We start from the raw sequence: 18,460 nt of genomic DNA, 5'->3' as shown, positions 1-18,460 counted from the left end.
TCTTGTACTTTTTATCCAGAAAATTATAGAACTTCAGTAGCTCAATGAATACTATCCTTGAATGGAAGCACGTGAAAAACTCAGGAATTTCTGGCAAGGAAGCAAACCAAAACTGTTTCAAAGTCCTAAGAAACCATAGTGGTAAGGCTACTAAAGTCTTTTCTGTGCAGCTGCCTCCTTTTTCCCTCTCCATACCACAAGGAAAAGGCTTATTACCTGCACGATGCGCATGTAAGCAGCTTGGTGGACTTCCTGATCCTTCACCTTCTTTTTTAAAGCTGCCAAGTTCCTCTCAAGATACTCTCGCTGTCTCATGTACTCCTGCTGCAGATCTGTGTCTAATGCTTCAGTCTCTACCTGAGGGGGCACAGCATGTTGCCTCAGTAATTACACTACCAGAGAAATTCATCTGCAAGGAGAAGGTAAAGGCCCTGACTCACCGTGTCTGATTGCTGCACATACTTGGTGAAGAGCTCACGGATCCTATCCTTCATTTTTTTTGAATCCTGAATGAAGCCCACGCAATTATGAAGATCTGTTTTAAATCGTTTGATGAGAGATTCCATATTTTGCTTCTGCAAGAATGATGTAGGTGCATTCTTATTTGGCTCATCAGAGCACTCTATCATGTGCAATTTTCTAGAACGTCTAGTAGGACTAGTGAAAGCTCTCATACGCTTTACTTCCACTGAATTTTTTAAAAATATGTCATTAAAAAAACTGCTGGGGATGTGAGCACTGCATGTTGAATAGCAGTGATAAGCCTTAGCAGTAGTATTAATCCAAGATACTTGCACTAGGTAATGTAAGTGCCAGCATCCAGACGTCTCATCTGAAAACCGGTGGCCTATTATCATGAATGCCACCCCCCACTGTCCTTTCCCAAACAACCTACATTCTTATTTAGAAACAACACGCAAACAGTTAATGTGAGAAGGCAAGGGACAAAACATATATCAGACACATACACAACTTGATGATTTCACATCAAGATTGCCTCTCATTCTCACTTGGTTTCTACCAGGCCCCTCCACCTGCTTCCTGCACTGCCTGCTAAGCTCCTTCACCTTCACTTGCAGTCCCTTTTCCTCCCTCATGTCTGACGTGCTTGTTGTCAAACACAAGGGGTCCTTGTCTCCTCCATTAATAAGCCCAACCTTCATTTCATTCTACTAATGCCTACATATCATTGTAGGTGGTAGCCTACATGCTGCTCCTGTTTAGGCCAAGTGTCCCCAGATTTCAAGCTTGGGCAGGAAAGGGTAGTCAGTTAAGCATTTGCCTCACTGCTCTGTTAAACCTGGGAGAATATGTGGTGATTGAACAAACCAACACATAAATAACTGGGTTTTTTTAGTATCAACTCTCTAACCTGCTTGCAGGCTTGGAAGTTTTCGGCCTTCGTCCCCACTGACCAGAGACTCTCCTGGTCCTTGGACACAGTATCCCTGAAGTTCCTGTTTGCTCAGATTAATGCTTCTGCAGTGTTCTGTCCCCACAAACTTCATTATGTAGGACCTGCACAGTGGTTGTACCCCATACCTTCTGCCTCTCTCTGTGCATCTCGCGATCAGTTGCCTTTAGCTTCTGTTGCAGTTGTGTGATGTTCAGCTTCAACTGTGTGCTTTCCTTGTGGAATCGTTCCAGCTCCCCCTCCATCTGAAAGGAAGCAGGAGGAGGAAATCAGGAGTAAAAGGAGACATGAAAAAACAACACATAACAGGAAAACCAGAGACTGGAAATACAGACTTGAGGGAGTAGAGCCCCCTTCAGGTTCAATTACAACACGAAAAAAGCCAATTGTGGAACAACACTGCCCTCTGTCAGAATATACAGAAAACACAAAAATGGCTATTCGACTCCCTTTTGAGCTACAGGTATTTAAGTGATGTGATGCCCCTTCATTTCCTTGAGTTGAACTGGAGCTTTACTGTTCCATCTGAATGAAAATGGGTGAGATGGAACTCAACAGTCAATACTGGAAAGAGTAAGTGCAACAATAAGAACCTAATACTGAAAAGAAACTAATGCACTGAAAAGCTGTGGCTACATATGTAGAACACAGGGAAAAAAAGCAATAAGGGTACTAGAGCATTTACTGGCATGAGATGGTGACCAGAAGAGAGAACAGAGCTTTCATAATGCTAGTCTGACATACTTACAAATTGTTCATTAGTCTGCATTTTATTTAAAAGGCTTTTGTTCTAAATAAACAGATTTATGAAAACTAATAGGTCACTGATTAGCTATGTCACCATAGTCCTAATTTGGCTGAACTAAAGGTACATCTATGAAGAGATCACAGTAAGTTTCATCATAAATAAGTTGCCTCAGTGAATTTGCAGCAAGCTAAGTATGAATACATGGAAATTTTCCATGGACCACCTGATGAACAGTAATTTGTCCACGTACCTAACCCCTAAATGGAGTTATGTTTGCATAAATCTGTAACTTTTCTGAGAGAAGTTCACTCTCTTGTCCTCCAGATCCGTAAAGGCAGTATCTTGCAAACTCTATATGGTATGTGGAGGACAAACACATAAGGAACAAGATGTATGTTTAGGCAAAACTGGTATTACTCAGAGTCCAGAACTAAATACTGAAACAGGAGCTTAAATAACTATGTCGATCGCTGACAGCATGTGATAGAAAATTAAACAGCAGCTATTGTGCGTAAGTATTTTTATTAGCTGTAAAGATATTGAATCAGTGCTGTGCAACCTTGAAAAAGTCAAGGAACAAACAGGGTGGAGACTTCCATGGCACTTGCCGGGTCATCTTTGTATTCAGACAAAGGGCTTAGTAGCAGAGGCCAAATGACAGTGTTACTCACCTCATGGATCTGCTCCTTCATTGTTTTGATATCATTTTCCCGTGATTCTATTTGCTTCTTAAATTCCTCTACTCTGTAATCCAGTACAAACTTGAACTTTTCCAGTTCCTGATTTTTCTTTTTTAGGTCATATATATGCTTCTCCTGGGAGAAATAGGTAGAGAGATCTGAATCAGACACAGCACACTCAAACAGATCCCTAGGACAAGGCACAAATACAGCAGAGGTGAAAACAGCAGTCACAGATCTAGTGGAAGACTGGACTTCAGTCACACATCTAACACAGATGGGGTGGGAAGGGAGGGGGCAAATAATGCAGAGAGCCATCTACAGATCCCAGAACAGGGGACAAGAAACTCAACATCCTGAACTTGAGCTCCCCAAGAAAAGTTTAGAATGCCAGGAAAAAACTAAAATCTTAAACTAAGATCACAAATTCTTTAAGTTAAAACTGGGTTTCCAGTCATGTGATATTATCACAACATGACACTATTAAAATAAAAATCTGTATTGAATTAAGGGAGGGTGACTTTGATCGCAGCCCGTTGTCCAGTTTCTCACCTTGTCTTGGATAGTGTCAGCTCTCTCTTGAATCTCTGTCTTCAGTGCCAACATGTCCTTCTCCAGTGACTTAATGATGCCTTGCAGCTTTTGCTGTTCTAGTCTCATTTCCTCAATGTCCCTGTTTCGCTCCTTGAGCTCTTTCTGTAGGCTGTTCAACTAGAGAGGCAAAGAAGTAAGAACAGTCTCCAAAAACTGTGCACAACGTAGCCATCCTACTCTGTAAGATACCTTGTAGACAGTGGGGGATAAAGGATATCAAATTAAGATATGATGAAGGAGCATGACATCACTTAAATACCTGTAACTCAAAAGGGGGATGAACATCCATTTTAGCATTTTCTGTATATTCTGACAGAATACTCACTGTACTACAAGGAATCGAGGAATTTGCATCCGTATGGATATTATATCCAAGCATCAGCTTCAAATAACACCCAAGCCATGGAAAATTATTTTAAGGTGATCACTTGTCACACTATCTCTAAAGATGTCAAAAGTAGACTGGAAGGGTGCCTAGTTCATAGCTCTTGGGTACCCTCAAAATCCCCACCTCAGTACTAAGACCTGTGAAGCCAAGAAGGTTGGAACCAAGGAATGGTGCTGGTCGAACTGTGAGGACCCATGAAGAAATTCGTGGTGTCTAAAAGACAATGGAACTGAAGACAGTACCATGATAATAGAGGGTATGAAGGAAGAGAACCTCTCTCTCCAGATAGATACTGAAGAACCTGAAAAGAAAAAATATCCCTCTAACCTCCTTAGGCAAATGTAATACCCAGCCACTAAAAGAGCTAAAAGGTTTTATGCCTCCTTAAAAATTCTAGGAGTAAAACCAATAAAAAAATGATGATGCATACAAAACACAAAGTGTTTATTGTATTGAATGAAGCAGTAGAAGTATTTTTCTAACAAGGCAACGCATTAGATCTTGGAAAAATGAAAAGGTTAATTTCTTTCCCATGATAGGATGAACAATATTATTATTTATAGTTTAAAACTATGTAAGATAAAAGAAAGTGTACCAATAAAAACACACCTCCTCTATCACCTCTCTCTAATCATATCAGCAATATAATCAGCACACAGCTTCTTCTTCTGCCCAAATATTCTAAAACTTTCAAACTGATATAAGAAGGGGCTACTGTTCTCATATGAAATGCCACATATTTACAGACTAAATTAACAGACTAAACTGACAAGCCATTAACCACATTCAATCCTCGGCTATAGGTCTCCTCATGCAAGTCTGATCCTCACACAGAATAAGAGATACCCTTTTATTCATGACTCCTGTTTCTCCTTTCAGTTGCAGGTTTGATTCCTTTTCTTCCAAGAGCTGTCTCTCATACTTGATTTTGATTTCCAGGATTTCTCGGTCTTCATCTTCTTCAATTTGTTTCTTAATTTCTTCATGTGCTTGAAGCTGCTGCCTCATATCCTCCTTTGCCTGCAGTTACGGAAAGCAAACATTAGAGAGGACAACAGGAAGAGACCAATAAAGAGGAGAATTCTTTATTTGTAACTGTGTTTCTCCTGGGAGGATCTATATTTAGTGGACTCTTCAACTGCAGCAATATCATTTCAGATAACTTCCTAGGGGATTAAAGTAACTTTAAAAACTGTTAAGACAAACATAAAAAATTCTTCTTAAAAAAATTCTTCTTAAGGCTTGGATGCTTCAGGTTAGGAACCTGGCCCAAATACTAACATCAGCAAACTTTTTCTGGCAGCAGAAAATGCAAACACGAGTAACACTTGAGAAGATCTTTTAAAATTGCTGTTTCTGATGCATTAGGACGAATAACCACTCAGGTTTGCATCGGTCTCTGTATGCCTCTCTTCTCATGTTCATTCCTAACATTCTTTCCAAATTGGTATTGCAACATACAGCTCCAAACAGTAATGTTGACAGAATGTATTGACTTTAGATATATTAGCATCAGTTATCTGGCTGCCCTTTGTCAAGCCAAGTCTTTGACCTCAATGTGCAGGAGTTTTTGAAGTACTCAGGGTATTTCTCTTTGTTCCCCAAAATTATGCAGGCAGGAACCTCAGGGACTCAGGAATGGAATCCACCATTTTAGAAATGTTATGTTTTCCGTAGAACAAGATGATTGACTCTTTCTTTCTTCAATTACAGTAAATGTATCATCTAACCCACATTAATAAACAGGAATTCTTGCATCTAGGAGAAGGAGAGGTGAATGCCCAAGGATATTAATCTTAGTGGGTTATTTACTCAAGGTATGAAGCCCAGAAAGGTTGGTAACTCAGCTGGGTTTTCCTCATTACTATTCTACCTGTCAACATATTTCCCCAACGCTACAGGCAGATTAGGATTTGCATGAAGGGAGCCAACCTCTCCTCTCCTAGGGAACATTTTATCACAGTTGGAGAAAAACTTAGTCAATAATTCAAACTGCAAATCAAGTTTCCTACCTCTTCCAGCAGAACAGATTTCTCATTAAGTTTTTCCTCATAATATTCTGTTAGCTCCTTCACAGCCCTGCTTTTGCTTTCCTCCAAATTGTGCAATTGTTTCTCATATTCCTCCTGCATCCTCTGGGATTTCACTTGCAGCTCCTCGTATTTCTCATTTTCCATTAAGAGTTTCTGATTACTGTCAGATTCTGGTAACAGGAGACATATGGAATGGATAAAACTAATAGAAAAGAGAGGTGTATCCTATCCTTCTACAGTCATCAATGTCTTATTCTCTACTGTCTTTTTGGCAGCTGGTTGCAGTAAGTTACACCAGAACCACTTCATCGCTTTCTTCATCAGGGGTTTTAGACTCTGTGGCCATACAAGATTTTACATCAGAAAACCATCTCTTGAGTTTCCCACTCTTCCTTTTACTTACCACTTCACTAATAATGCCTGTTCCAAAGCTATCATTCACCTTTCTCAGTTGTGTGTCTGAAAATTCTGCTATATCCCTGCTTGCTGCATCAGGACAGAATGTTGTTCTGTTCCAGCTTGAACAAGTCTAAAACCTACACCAAAAATCTCCTACTCTGCCATTACAACAAATTAGTAACAGCTAATTTAGGCATTCCCCTGAGATGACAACCACGACAGAGCTGTATAAGTACAACTGTTACAGAGTATGAGTTGGCAATGGACTCATTTTTGGGTGGACTTGCTTTTTGGTACTAATTTACAGTATTTCTGCTTTATCTTGATTACAAATCTGGGGTCCAGGTATTTCCATGTTGTGTGCATTGTACATTAGCCTCCTTGCTATGACTTCACTATTCTTGCACAGTGAGCTATAAAATAAATGAAGAAATTACTAATCTCAAAAACCAAACATCTAAGATACAGTGCCCATGTGCATGTTCTCATCATGGTCATGTGTGTGGTGCAGTTTAGACAAATGTTTGATCTGCAATACATATATGACATACATGCATTTTTCCTTGTACTTGTACTCTAGTAATCCCTCCCTGTCACATTACTTGCTATGAATCTAATGCACTTCCTCCAGATTGTAGTTACAAACACTTGTTATAGTCTAACCTAGCTGTTGCACCTCCCTGGCCTGTTTATTCATCAGCTCAGACAGTTGAAACTGGTGTTGTAGCTCCTGTTTTTCTTTCTCTGCCTGTAAAATCTGGGGAAAAAAAATAAGAAAAATACATTTTAATTTGAAACTAGGCAAAGCAGTGTTCAAATTGTTTGTGCTCTTGCCCATGTTGGGGAACACATACACAACAGAATTTATGTTTGAAGTCTCTCACCAAAATTCAGATGCCATGTGTCACTAAGCCAAGTTTCCCCAGAGATTAGTTTGTTATGACAAGTTACAAAACTATGGAAAGCTAAGGGAAAGTAGCAAATGGAGTTCATATAATACAGGGTACTGTATAATCCTAATCTAACAAGAAAAGTGAGGTACAAAAGCCTCCACTTCTTTGTGTGTGCCTGCTTGAGGAGAATTTGCAGTTCCACAAATTGTTGTCCAAATATAAAAGTTCAAGCTGCTTCCTGTCTCACTTGAAGCAACCATGAGGTCCTAAAACGCTGACATTTGCATAGAATGATATAAACCTAAGCAAAAGTGAGTTTTGAATGCCATTTGCTTGGAATGTCCGACTACCACTACAAATGACTTAATCTTCTAAAAAAGCACAAAGAACTGGAACAAGAAAATGGATGAGAAATTTCTCAGAAAAGTTGGGAATTGTACCATAGGTACAATTTTTTACTTTCTTCTCATAACAACTGTATGGGTCTTGCATAAGCAGAAATACTCCATTTGCCTGCCGGACACAACAACTAGAAAGGTCAGCCCCAAGCTCGTCCAAATCATAGAATCATAGAATCATTAAGGTTGGAAGAGACCTCCAAGATCATCGAGTCCAACCATCAACCCAACACAATTCAAATGTGTCGTTCACTTTAATCTTAACACGTACTGATACTCAGACAGGAAGTACAACCTGCCTGCCTAGAAAACTTTTATTCACCTTCAAGGGATTTCCTTGCAAGCTTATAATCAACAAGCCTAAAGAAGTTTCATCATAGCTGAGATTTTTATAACTCTATAGCCAAGCGCTACCTATGAAAAGACCTGAAGAACTGCAGAAGAAAACCAGCACAGGTAAAACACAGGTCTATAAGAAGTGAAATGGCTTTCTTGTAAAAAGTCAAGCTGTATGAAGATGAGGAAAAATAGAAAGGTTAAAACTCAGGTTACTTAAATGCAAAAACCACAATGAGAAAAGCCAAAGAGCCTGAGGAACTACTTGAAGAAAACATTAAAATGAATAATTAAACTTCCTCAAAAAAATCAAAATCAGAAACCTGCCAGAACATTTGTTGGGCCAAAAGACAAGAAAGGTATAAAAGGAGCACTTGAAAATGACAAGAACAGAACATAATAAAACTAGTAAGTAACTTGGCAAGCTTTCATACTGGAATCCTTCTTTATGTGGAGTCAAACTGAAATACTGCTTGAAGAGACTGTGTGCAACTCAACAAAATAAGCAGTAACAAATCACCAGGACAGGATAATATTAATCCAAAAGCTCGAAAAGAACATGAGGTTGACAGAATTGAATCATGTGATATGTAATCTCTCACTTCAAGCCATCTCACTGCCAGAGAAATTGCTGTTGGATCACTTGCCTTCTAACTCTAAAAAGGGTCCAGAAATATAGCAAATTACAGGTCAGAAAGCTGGTGTGTGCACCCGACAGATGGACAGAATAGAATTAACAGACACAGAGAAATAAGACACTGGGAAGAACTATTGTGGCTTTTGCCTTTCAGGGAAGTCCTGCTTCATGACCACAGAGAAATCAATAAACACATGAACAGAAGAAATCCAGGGAATATATTTTACTTCTATTTTCAAAAAGCATACAAGACACCCCAGCAGATGTTCTTAAAAAAGGTAAGCGGCCAGGGCATAAAGAAGGCAGCAATAAAAAGAATAATTGTTGGATCTTGCAGCAGCTGCAACCTTATATGTGACGGAGCTTTTAAGGCGTGGTCCCATTTCTACTCAAGGGTGATACAGCTTACTGATCCTTGGTCTCAGGCAGCTTTTATCGCTGGAACTGTTTTTATGTGAAGATACTTATAGGCTACCTAGGAGAACTCTTGCATCCCCTTGTACTTACAAGAGACTTGACTCAAAGGTAGCTTCATGCTTTACAAATATCAAGAACATCTTTATTAGAAAGGAATGCTTCATTTTTCAGATGCTTCATGGCATTCATACATATATAATGCAAGCTTGAATTCAACTCTTCAGTGAAAGATTTCTTGGTATTTGGTTCTGCAATATGAATCATACCTGGTGTTTGGTTTTAAGGGAGCCTATTTCCTGAGTGAAATTCTCTTCTAATTCCTTTATTTTTTCATCACAGTACATGTCCTTGAGACGTAGCTGGTAATCATTTTCTGTCTGTAGCTCTTTCACACGGATCTGCAGGTCTAGCATTGCCTGACTCTGTTAGGACATGGGTGAGAAGATAGTTTTAACAGAGAGATTACTTGTCATTAGCAACAGCTTGTTAAGGATGTTTTATTTACATGCACATATTTATGAAAGACAGCCTTTGAAGAGAATTTTCAGACAGACAGACCAAGAAGAAGTTCCAGAAGTAAGGTTCCTTTGTCATCTTACAAGATGGTTTATAGAAATGCAGCTTCTGACTTCTCTACTCCATTAAAACTGCTTTCAGGAGATTGGGGAAAGTATTAGAGAAAAGTCTACACTTTTCTCCACACTCACTGTTCATACAATGCAGCTTGCATATTAACAAGCAGCTGCAGCTACTTGCTGTAACCTCTTTTTATGACGAAAGCCATGCAAGCCCTCTTAAACAGAAGGCCATATAGGAACAGCTAGTCACAAACATCATGCGAATGTAATTCATAATAAGCTGTGCACTAGGAATCCTATGGTTCACGTTGCTCCTCCTACCTTCTCTTCTATATCTGATCTCATGATCAGTACTTCCTCAGCATACTCAACTTCCTTTTCCCATTTCAGTATCCCACCTCCTTTATCATACACTTTCCAGATAAATATAGAGCCATCCTCTGAGGCAGTCAGCAGAAATAGGTCATCGTTTGTTACAGACATCTTAAAAGGAAGAGACAACAAAATAATAGTAGAGACAAGGACAAATGGAGACACAGTTTGATTTTATACCAAATTTTTCTCCCCACTCACATACTCCCTGTCATTTCTACAATAGAAAGTCAACAGTGGAAATATTAACATAGCCCCACTACCAACAGTTTGATTATGTCCTCTACTCCTGCTTCACCCTGGTCCAGACAACAGGAGAAGGGAAAGAAAAGAAGAACACATGAAGACATTGGATCTGCTTCTGCTCTCAAAGCTGTAGGAAGATTTTTAAAGACATGGAACAGAAAAGACCTTCTAGACAGTTATAGCACAGACAGGCAATTTATATGACAATTCCAAAGGTCTCTAGCTTTTTTCTTTGAGAAGTCATTTGAGCAACAGATGGCCAAACGTTTTCTTTTGAATCTGCAAATAAGCCCACCAAGAACTATCCAGTAATAACTGCTGTCACCTCCTCCAGACCCCCTGTGACTGCGTGGCCTGGCATAGCATACCTGGAAGCTGACACAGCTTACAAGTGAGGTGAAAGTAGAGTTCCAATAACTGAAGTTCATAGCCTAATGTTGGACTGTGCAGCTCTAAGCCAAGGTGCTGTATTTGACAGTGATACTTAAAATGCCAAAATTATTAACAGTTTTAACAAGACAAAACATGTGGCTTCGTGGAGAAAGTGTGCTGAAATGTTCCATGGTTGCAGGCTCTAGTCATCATATCCTCACCTTTCAGATGCTTTCATTAGCCTTTTAGAAATACAGTCTCGTTAGCAGACCAGCACTGCAATCTCTTCTGCTCTTTACCCTGGCATCAAGTTGCTTAATACATTTATCTCATTCCTCCTTCCATTCTCACAAGAGGTTTTCAAGCCAACTTTATCTTCCTCTTTCCAGAAAGAGCTATATCAAAGTTCTCCATCAGGGATATGCCATGTTACATATCCTGGTGCAAGCCACTTTTTAGCCAACAACAGCTTATCCAGTGACATCTACTTCTAGAGACAGGACTTCTATGAATGCTGTAATATTAATTCTCCACGTGCAGGCTCAACCTTAGTTTTAACATATCATGCTATGAAATGGGAAGGAGAATCAGCGCTAAAGGAGACGTGTGCAGCTGGTTTCACAGAGAAAAGAAAGTACTCTATGTTACCTTTGTAACAGCACCTGCATGGGCCTGATACTCTTTGAAATCCTTTGTCAAAGGTAATGGGTATTTCATAGCTCGAATTGTCCCCAGAGATGTACCAACAAATACCATGTGCCCAGAATGAGAAACAGCTACTGCAGTATAAACAACACCAAAAGCAGGCACTTCATGCTGGATCTAAAAAAAAAAACACCAAAAAAACCACAAAACCCCCTCATATTACATTAGGTTTCCCAATACTATTTCACTACTTACTGCATGAGAAGTTGTCATACCTCTGCCTGCAGCAACTAATGCAGTTAAAAGAATCTACATGCCTATAGGAATAAAGCCATGAACAATAATTAGTATTAAGCTTTATAAATATGCCCTCTTAAAATTTCAAGGCAAGTTCCACAAGTTGATCACTTCTGAAAGATGTAATGGTTATCACGTACAATTTACTACTTTTCTGGACAAAAAAAAAAAAATGCACGTAGTGGTAGATGCAATACACTTGTATTTCAGCAAAACAGTTGATACAATATTGCCAATTTAGTTTGTTAGCTGGATTAGAAGATTTCTAGGTAAATCCAAGTAAAGTTCAACAAAATCATGGGTCTCATGGTAAAGGACATAAGAACACAAGAAAAGCATCAGTAAATATCACAGCTATCAAAACCAGACTGACTCCTACTTACCAAATGGATGACAAGGAAACCAAAGCACTAGTACCCTCCCCAGAGAACTTAGCAAAATCCCAGAGTGCTTGTTAGCTCACCGAAGACTCTGAAATTTCTTTGAGAGTTTGGTCAGATCCAACAGCAAAGATGATTTTGGCATCAGAAGACAGGGCAATGCTGCTGTAGATGCAGGACTTGAGCACACACTCTGACTCCCTTTTACCTGTCAACAAGTTCCACTCATACACAGCACCATGTGTGTCACAGGAGACAAATTTAGTGTCATCTGCGCTCCATTTAACTGCATGTATCTGGCAAAAGCAAAACACACCAAGAAGCCCGATGTGTAAGTTATAGACATACAATGTGGAGTCATTTTACTGGTAAATCCATGACAACTTTGGAATCATACTTCTAAGTCTTATTTAAAAACCTCTAGATGTTTCTTAACTAATTCCATTTTAGCATTAAAAAGAGAAAAATCAGTAAGAACTACTTCATGAACACACTGTCAGGAAAAAGCTGATTTCAATAATGAGTAGTATATTTTATTTTTATAATTTATTACTGGGATATTTTTCCTGGTTCAGCTACCTGCCAATCATTCGCCTTCAGTTTAAGGACAGACTCTTTAGATTTATCTAGTGCATGCATACATGGACTTGTGACCAAAGACTGACTTTTGTATTTCTATTTTTAATTTTTGGGCCCATTTGTGATCCAAAACTGTACTTTACCTTTTCAAAATGCATCTTACCAACTAGTTCATACTTTAATGAGTTGTATCGTATAGGATTTGTTTACTAACCTTCCCACTGTGTCCTTTCAGATTATTAATATTCTCAAAGGTGATGCTGGAATAAATTTGAATCACATTTCCATTAACTGCAGCAAAAAGATGGCCTCCGTTACTGAATGAGCACTACAAAAACAAAATAACCAGCCATTATTGTAGATGCAGTGGATAAAAAAATTCATGCATTGAATTCCAATGACATCATCTATTGTCAGAATGTTACACAAAAAGAAAACTCCATCACATAGCCTGTTACTGCTTTCTTAATTGGTGCTCTCCCCTGTAAAATTCAGTCTTTGAGTATTTCTGAGCGAACTACCCCTTCTGCTGCTTCCCAGGTCCACAGTTATGCATCAGCCTCCAGGCTTATTTTCTAATAGTCGGAATCCTTTTCTCTATGCTTCGATATCCTAAATCCTACTAGGATCTATTGGAGAGGTTTCTGTCCTCTGTCATGTTCTTCACCACTCTGCTCCCTATAACTCCCCAATTTCATTTTTGCACCACTCCTTACCTCTCTACACTTTCTTACAGCAAACTCCTTGAAAACATGCATGTCCTCATACAGTAGACTTATAAATCGTAGTTTGTCAGAAAACCCAACCAAACAGAAAAGGCCAGTGGGATGAAGTGATACTGTGTATGCTTCCTCCCGATATTCCTTATACAGCTCCAAAGTGCTGAAAGAGAAAACCATTGTGCAGTATGGAACAGAACAAACTCCCTATGCACATCTGACAGGACAATATCTGGTCGGGCAGGGACACCTGCAGCTACAATCCGACTCTGCCTTGTCCTTGAGGAAATGTGTTGTCATTCAGTTAAGTAATGATCACTCAGATGTTACAGGAAACACACGCAAATCTGAACTTTCTAGTTCACAGAGAAGGTGTGGAAGGTGCAAGAGCAAATCCTTGTTTACTGTAATATAATGAAGAAGGTAAATGAACCTCTGATTGCAAACCTACACAAACATCTCTTCTAAGATTTGTTTTTCTCCCCCTCTCCTTCCATAGAACCTTAAAAGCTGGAGTCATTTTGCTTAAGAACTGTGGCTATGAAGCAGGAGATGGGACAGCAGTATCTTAAGACAAAGCTGAATTAAACATTCCTGAAGATTCTTTTTTCTAAAACACATGAGAAGTGTGACACAAAAATGGCTTAATAAGAAAAGGCTTTGGATTCTTTTGGCACTGGTTTTAAAGGCACTGCATATTCACACTCCCCAAATCATGTCAGTAAGACCATTTACATCCACACCACACAAGAATTTTATCAGAACACCACTCTCATTCATATGAGATTGCTGCTGTTGCCTGCTAAATACAATATACAAAAAAGCATGAGGTAATAACAAACACAAACAACTCTTTACTTTGTCTTGTAATTCCAGATGCGGACAGATCTATCCAGGGAACAAGTAGCAAGAATGGGTTTCCAAATACAGATGTCCAGACCAGTGATCGAAGCAGAATGCAATGGAAAATTCAGATACGCAAAATAAGCTGCCTTCTCCTGAGAAGCAATGAGACCATAAAAAAAATCACAAATATTTCACTGCAGGCAGGCAGGCAGGTAAGAAATCTATCATAGCTCTTTGCATACAGTAATCAAATAGATCTGAGGAAACCACTTAATCCTTTCACTGCACCAGTCTGAAGACAATAATGTTAAAAACATAACAATGTTAGAATCAGTTTTAACTTTATAATTAATAATCAAGAAAAGTGATGCAGGGAAGATGTAGACCCCATAGTCCTCATACACTAGTGAGAGCGGAACATAATCGTAGGTGTCCAAAGAAATGCAAATTAGATAAATAAATAAAACTGGACCCGCAAGAATTCAGTTAAGACCTTCTGGTCAGACAGATATTTAAAAATAATCAAGTGTTGAGTGATAAGCAACTTAACCAGGATGTTTAGCTATTACATGCTGGAAGTGAAGCACTAATAAAGTTTTAGGCTGCATGCAGAAAAAGGATCCATAACTACAAAACCCTTTCCTGTAAAGGTCCTTCCGTATGCCTGTACGCAGGTTAGGTATTTAACTCCATGCAAGTCAATTTCATGATAATAAATTTATTTCTTGTCTTTGCATTATTTAATTCCTTCAGAGCAAGGAATGTTTTTCATTATGTTTGTCCTTCACAAAGAGGTTTCACTTCTAACTAGGACTTCAACAACTATTTTAGAGTAACATGAGATTCCCATGGCTGTTTCAGCTTTATCGCTGCGTTAAAGTTTCCACATATCACAGTGGAGCATAAACTACTACAGTTACGTTAAAAACCTTTGTGTTAAAGCCTTACTTAAGTGGTTCAACAGTGACACGGACCCTTAAATGGTCTTAACAGTGTCCTCTATCATTCTGCTGAATAACATCAGGTATTCATATGGAGGGATGCTTGAGCAAGGGGCTACTGAAATACAGCTCTCAGAGAAGCATGCAGAGCACTTCATATCATGAGCTTTAAGGGTTCAGACACTATCTGATGGATTTTATGAGAATGCATCATAGAAAGCGACACCGAATAGCCTGTGCCATTACAATACACCCCTTACTGGACATGATAGCTGTGGAACGTGGTAAAATTGCACTCACCTTCATAAGATCGGTGGAGAGCATAGTAAACATGTAAAGTTGATTTTTATTTGTGTTAACGACCATCGTTTCCTCAGAGGGGCTGAAGCATATGCATATAACGTCCTGTCTGCCTGACTGTTTTGGCTCACTGCTGAACAGGTCCCGAGGAAGCTGCACAAGAAATGCATCCCATGGGGTATTCCAGGTCTCCATGTTTTAGTAGTAGGTGTGCACACACACACAAACTTTTGCTGTAATGCTACTCTAATAAGCATATACATAATATCAGTAAGACAACTTGGATATTTAATACTACATAACTACAGCAAGGCAGGGAATAGGGGACAAGATAACCTAACTGTATCTATAGCATTACAGCTGAAAAAAGCATCAGAGGACATTTCAGCAGTAATCTTAAGTACCGCATTAAACAAAAATGAAAATGGTAGCAGAAAAACATCAAGAAAAAAACCTAGCAAGTGTAAGAATGAAAACTGCCTGAAAATTGTGATCTCAGAATAACAGTTCTTTGCAGTGTATCATTCAGGTTGATAACAATCTTATTACAGGGTCTCCTGCATAGGGAAGATCTGACCTTTTAGGCCCAGAGTATGAAGGCTTGACCAGGTCATCAGAGTTAAATGTTCTTATCCAGAGATTGCAGTAAGTCAATGCATACAGCTCACTATGGAACAGTTAGAAATCCTACCAGATTACTTAAGAGTAAGAGTGCACAAAGCTCATGACAGCTGTAATAAATATCTAAGGGGAGAAAAGCTTTGCCTTGGAAAAAAACAAGCAGCCTAGTTCTTCAAAACTGATGTAGACTACTTCTTAGCTCCAAAAGTCTCCATAAATACAAGTTTCTTAAAGGTTTCCTGAAGTTTAGCAGCCTCAAAGCACATTTTACATGTGGGAACATGCAGAGCTACCTTGCAAAAGGACATCTGTCACTGACTTTCAGTGTGACCTCTGGCAACTCTCCCTTTCGACATCACCAGGACAGTTAGCTAATGCTTACAATGTAATTTAGAGATGTGCTAAAAATTATTATTAATAACTGAATCAGAAGCACACACCCACACCCCAAACAGGCCTCTGCTGCATAACTGCTTGGAAAGGCTTTTTTCTCCCTACCCAGATTTCTTGACTCTCCTTGTAGACTTCCTTTCCCTTGGTCTTCTCAAACAGAAGAACAACTCCTGGGCTAGATGAACATGCAAAGCCTTTGGAATAAGCTGCAACTGCAGATATTTGCGGCAAAGAATCCTGTTGTGAACCATTATCTTCAGAGGCCAGTCCACAAGAGACATCAGAAGAACTGCAAGCAGGAAATGCATAAAGACTGAAGAATAAAGAAGGACAAAACAAAAAAATGTTTATCAGCAGCAATCAAAATATTATAACCCATTCATAAACTGGACAAGAAGGAAATAAGTGAATGGCCTGCAGCTAATCTGCGTGCACAAGCTTGAACCCGTTATTAATAGTATTTAACAAAGATTTACCTCTCATATTCTTCTGTTGTTGCATCTTCTTCTAGTTCCCTGGGTGGTTTTTTGTACTCTACACTTGTTTCCCAGCGCAGCTCTCCAGTTTCAAACAAGATAAGTTTGCCTGTGTCAGTGCCACATATAACTTCCTCCTCGGACAGCCAGGCATGGCACAAGTAGTTTTGCGGCTCTCCCTTTTGTAAATTCATCTGCTTCAAAGTTCCTTCGCTGTACTTAAAAAGTTTAAAAAAGCCATTTCCAGTGATACAAACCTGTGCATTGTCTTGAGGACTAAAGCTCACCTATGGAACAAAAGAGAGAGAAATTATTTTATACAACTATGTTCACAAATATGCAAATATTATACCTGTTCTGAAGACTTTCAATACCAGATACAGGAAAACAAACAAGGGAAGAAGGTTCATAGAAACATATAGGAATAGAGCAGAGACTAAGAAATAACCGTTAACTACATATTGCAGTTTTCCCCCTTTCAAAACTGTGTATATCAATTTTCCACGATGCTACAAATACATTAACTCTATTAAGCTAAGACACTATCTGAATCACAATGCAATACCGAAGAGAAAGTTGTCTCTGCCCTTCAGGATTAAATGACAAAAGTAAGGCCAAAATACATCTTTATTGCTGATTAGCAAGTTTTTCAGGTAGCAAGCTTCCTGAAAAGTGGGACCATTCATTCTTAAAGGCCAGGAATAAATTCTGTATTTCAGGCAAACCTTGCCCATTACGCATATTAATTCACATAATCAGGTGTTTATTGGTGAAAACAGTGGAATAGCCATCTCAATAACCAACATGAAGGATAGCAGGGGTACTTAGACCTCATTTTTCATGCTTAATGGGACTTTAGACAGCAGTTGTCTTCACAGTCATTCTCCTCTCTTTAGGAATTGAGCTCATTAAGTCAGTAGTTCACCCAACCTCTGCTTGTAGCTGTACCTCAGGAAAAATGGCAGCTAGGGTCCAGCCAACCCATGTACTGAAAGCCTCTTACCTCCCTGCAAGAAAGATACTAAATAAGGGCACCCAAAGCAGGATGCAGGAGTGCCATCAGCCTGCTCCTAGCCACTCTTCCTGTGCTACTCCTCTGATCCACACATAGAACAGACTGCAGGAAGGAAAAGATGCACGAGCATGCCGAGAGCTTCCAAGATGTGTGCTGCGCCTACTGAGCACAGCCAATATATTTAATGGGTGTTTCTGGAGGGACACAGGGGACACATTGCACATGCACTGGCCAACTGAATTAGCCACATACCATAGATCTCATATGATGTAAGAGAATCTCATGTCATATGGACATGAGAATGTCCATAATGGGTCAGAACAAAAATTCATTCAGCCCAGTGTCCTGTTGCAGCTGACACCAAGAAAGGCCACAGAAACTGTATATAATCTACAGTGTGGAGCCCTCTACTCCCTCTCTTGCCCTGGATAGAAGCCATGTGGCCACAGGAAAATGTACCTGTCCACATATCCTGCAGATTGACCTTGCGTGCTACCTGGCACCCAGTACTTGTTGAACTACGTTTGATCCTTTTATCCGTCTTTTTGAAATAGTGCAATAGGTTCCCAAGGATCCAGTCATTTGTGAATCAAAATGTTAAAAATGAGCCACAGAGATGCTGGCCCAGCTCAGTTTTGGGGGCAGGCGTGTGCGCCCCCATACCCTTGCAAGGTCGGGGTGGGAGCCGAATGGGCCTGGGGCTGACACGGTGGACGTGGAGCCCCTGAGGGCTGCGGCCGTTA

The 18,460-nt window shown here is 39.5% G+C and overlaps 2 protein-coding genes across 2 annotated transcripts in view; one reads left to right on the top strand and one right to left on the bottom strand.

Annotated features, from left to right (window-relative positions):
* Positions 1 to 16,983, bottom strand: part of CFAP57 (cilia and flagella associated protein 57) — a 21,299-nt gene extending 4,316 nt beyond the window's left edge. Inside the window, exons 1-18 of the mRNA XM_009333847.1 lie at positions 16,703 to 16,983; positions 16,332 to 16,515; positions 15,213 to 15,365; positions 13,984 to 14,123; positions 13,123 to 13,288; positions 12,621 to 12,734; positions 11,911 to 12,123; positions 11,154 to 11,327; positions 9,837 to 9,998; positions 9,204 to 9,359; positions 6,920 to 7,013; positions 5,837 to 6,027; positions 4,671 to 4,844; positions 3,395 to 3,553; positions 2,834 to 2,977; positions 1,543 to 1,659; positions 441 to 575; positions 217 to 357 (exon numbers count right to left, since the gene is read on the bottom strand). Of these exons, the coding sequence (XP_009332122.1) occupies positions 217 to 357; positions 441 to 575; positions 1,543 to 1,659; positions 2,834 to 2,977; positions 3,395 to 3,553; positions 4,671 to 4,844; positions 5,837 to 6,027; positions 6,920 to 7,013; positions 9,204 to 9,359; positions 9,837 to 9,998; positions 11,154 to 11,327; positions 11,911 to 12,123; positions 12,621 to 12,734; positions 13,123 to 13,288; positions 13,984 to 14,123; positions 15,213 to 15,365; positions 16,332 to 16,515; positions 16,703 to 16,896 (2,811 nt within the window). The 5' untranslated portion in view covers positions 16,897 to 16,983. The remainder of the gene's footprint in view (positions 1 to 216; positions 358 to 440; positions 576 to 1,542; positions 1,660 to 2,833; positions 2,978 to 3,394; positions 3,554 to 4,670; positions 4,845 to 5,836; positions 6,028 to 6,919; positions 7,014 to 9,203; positions 9,360 to 9,836; positions 9,999 to 11,153; positions 11,328 to 11,910; positions 12,124 to 12,620; positions 12,735 to 13,122; positions 13,289 to 13,983; positions 14,124 to 15,212; positions 15,366 to 16,331; positions 16,516 to 16,702) is intronic.
* A 1,337-nt stretch (positions 16,984 to 18,320) lies between these two features.
* The window catches only part of EBNA1BP2 (EBNA1 binding protein 2), a 5,852-nt gene continuing 5,712 nt past the window's right edge, over positions 18,321 to 18,460 (top strand). The window contains exon 1 of the mRNA XM_009333904.1: positions 18,321 to 18,389. Within this exon, the coding sequence (XP_009332179.1) occupies positions 18,321 to 18,389 (69 nt within the window). The remainder of the gene's footprint in view (positions 18,390 to 18,460) is intronic.

This window comes from Pygoscelis adeliae, unplaced genomic scaffold (genome assembly GCF_000699105.1).
Source record: "Pygoscelis adeliae isolate BGI_AS28 unplaced genomic scaffold, ASM69910v1 Scaffold10, whole genome shotgun sequence".
Classification (NCBI taxonomy): Eukaryota; Metazoa; Chordata; class Aves; order Sphenisciformes; family Spheniscidae; genus Pygoscelis; species Pygoscelis adeliae.
This window is presented reverse-complemented; position numbering and strand designations above follow the sequence as displayed.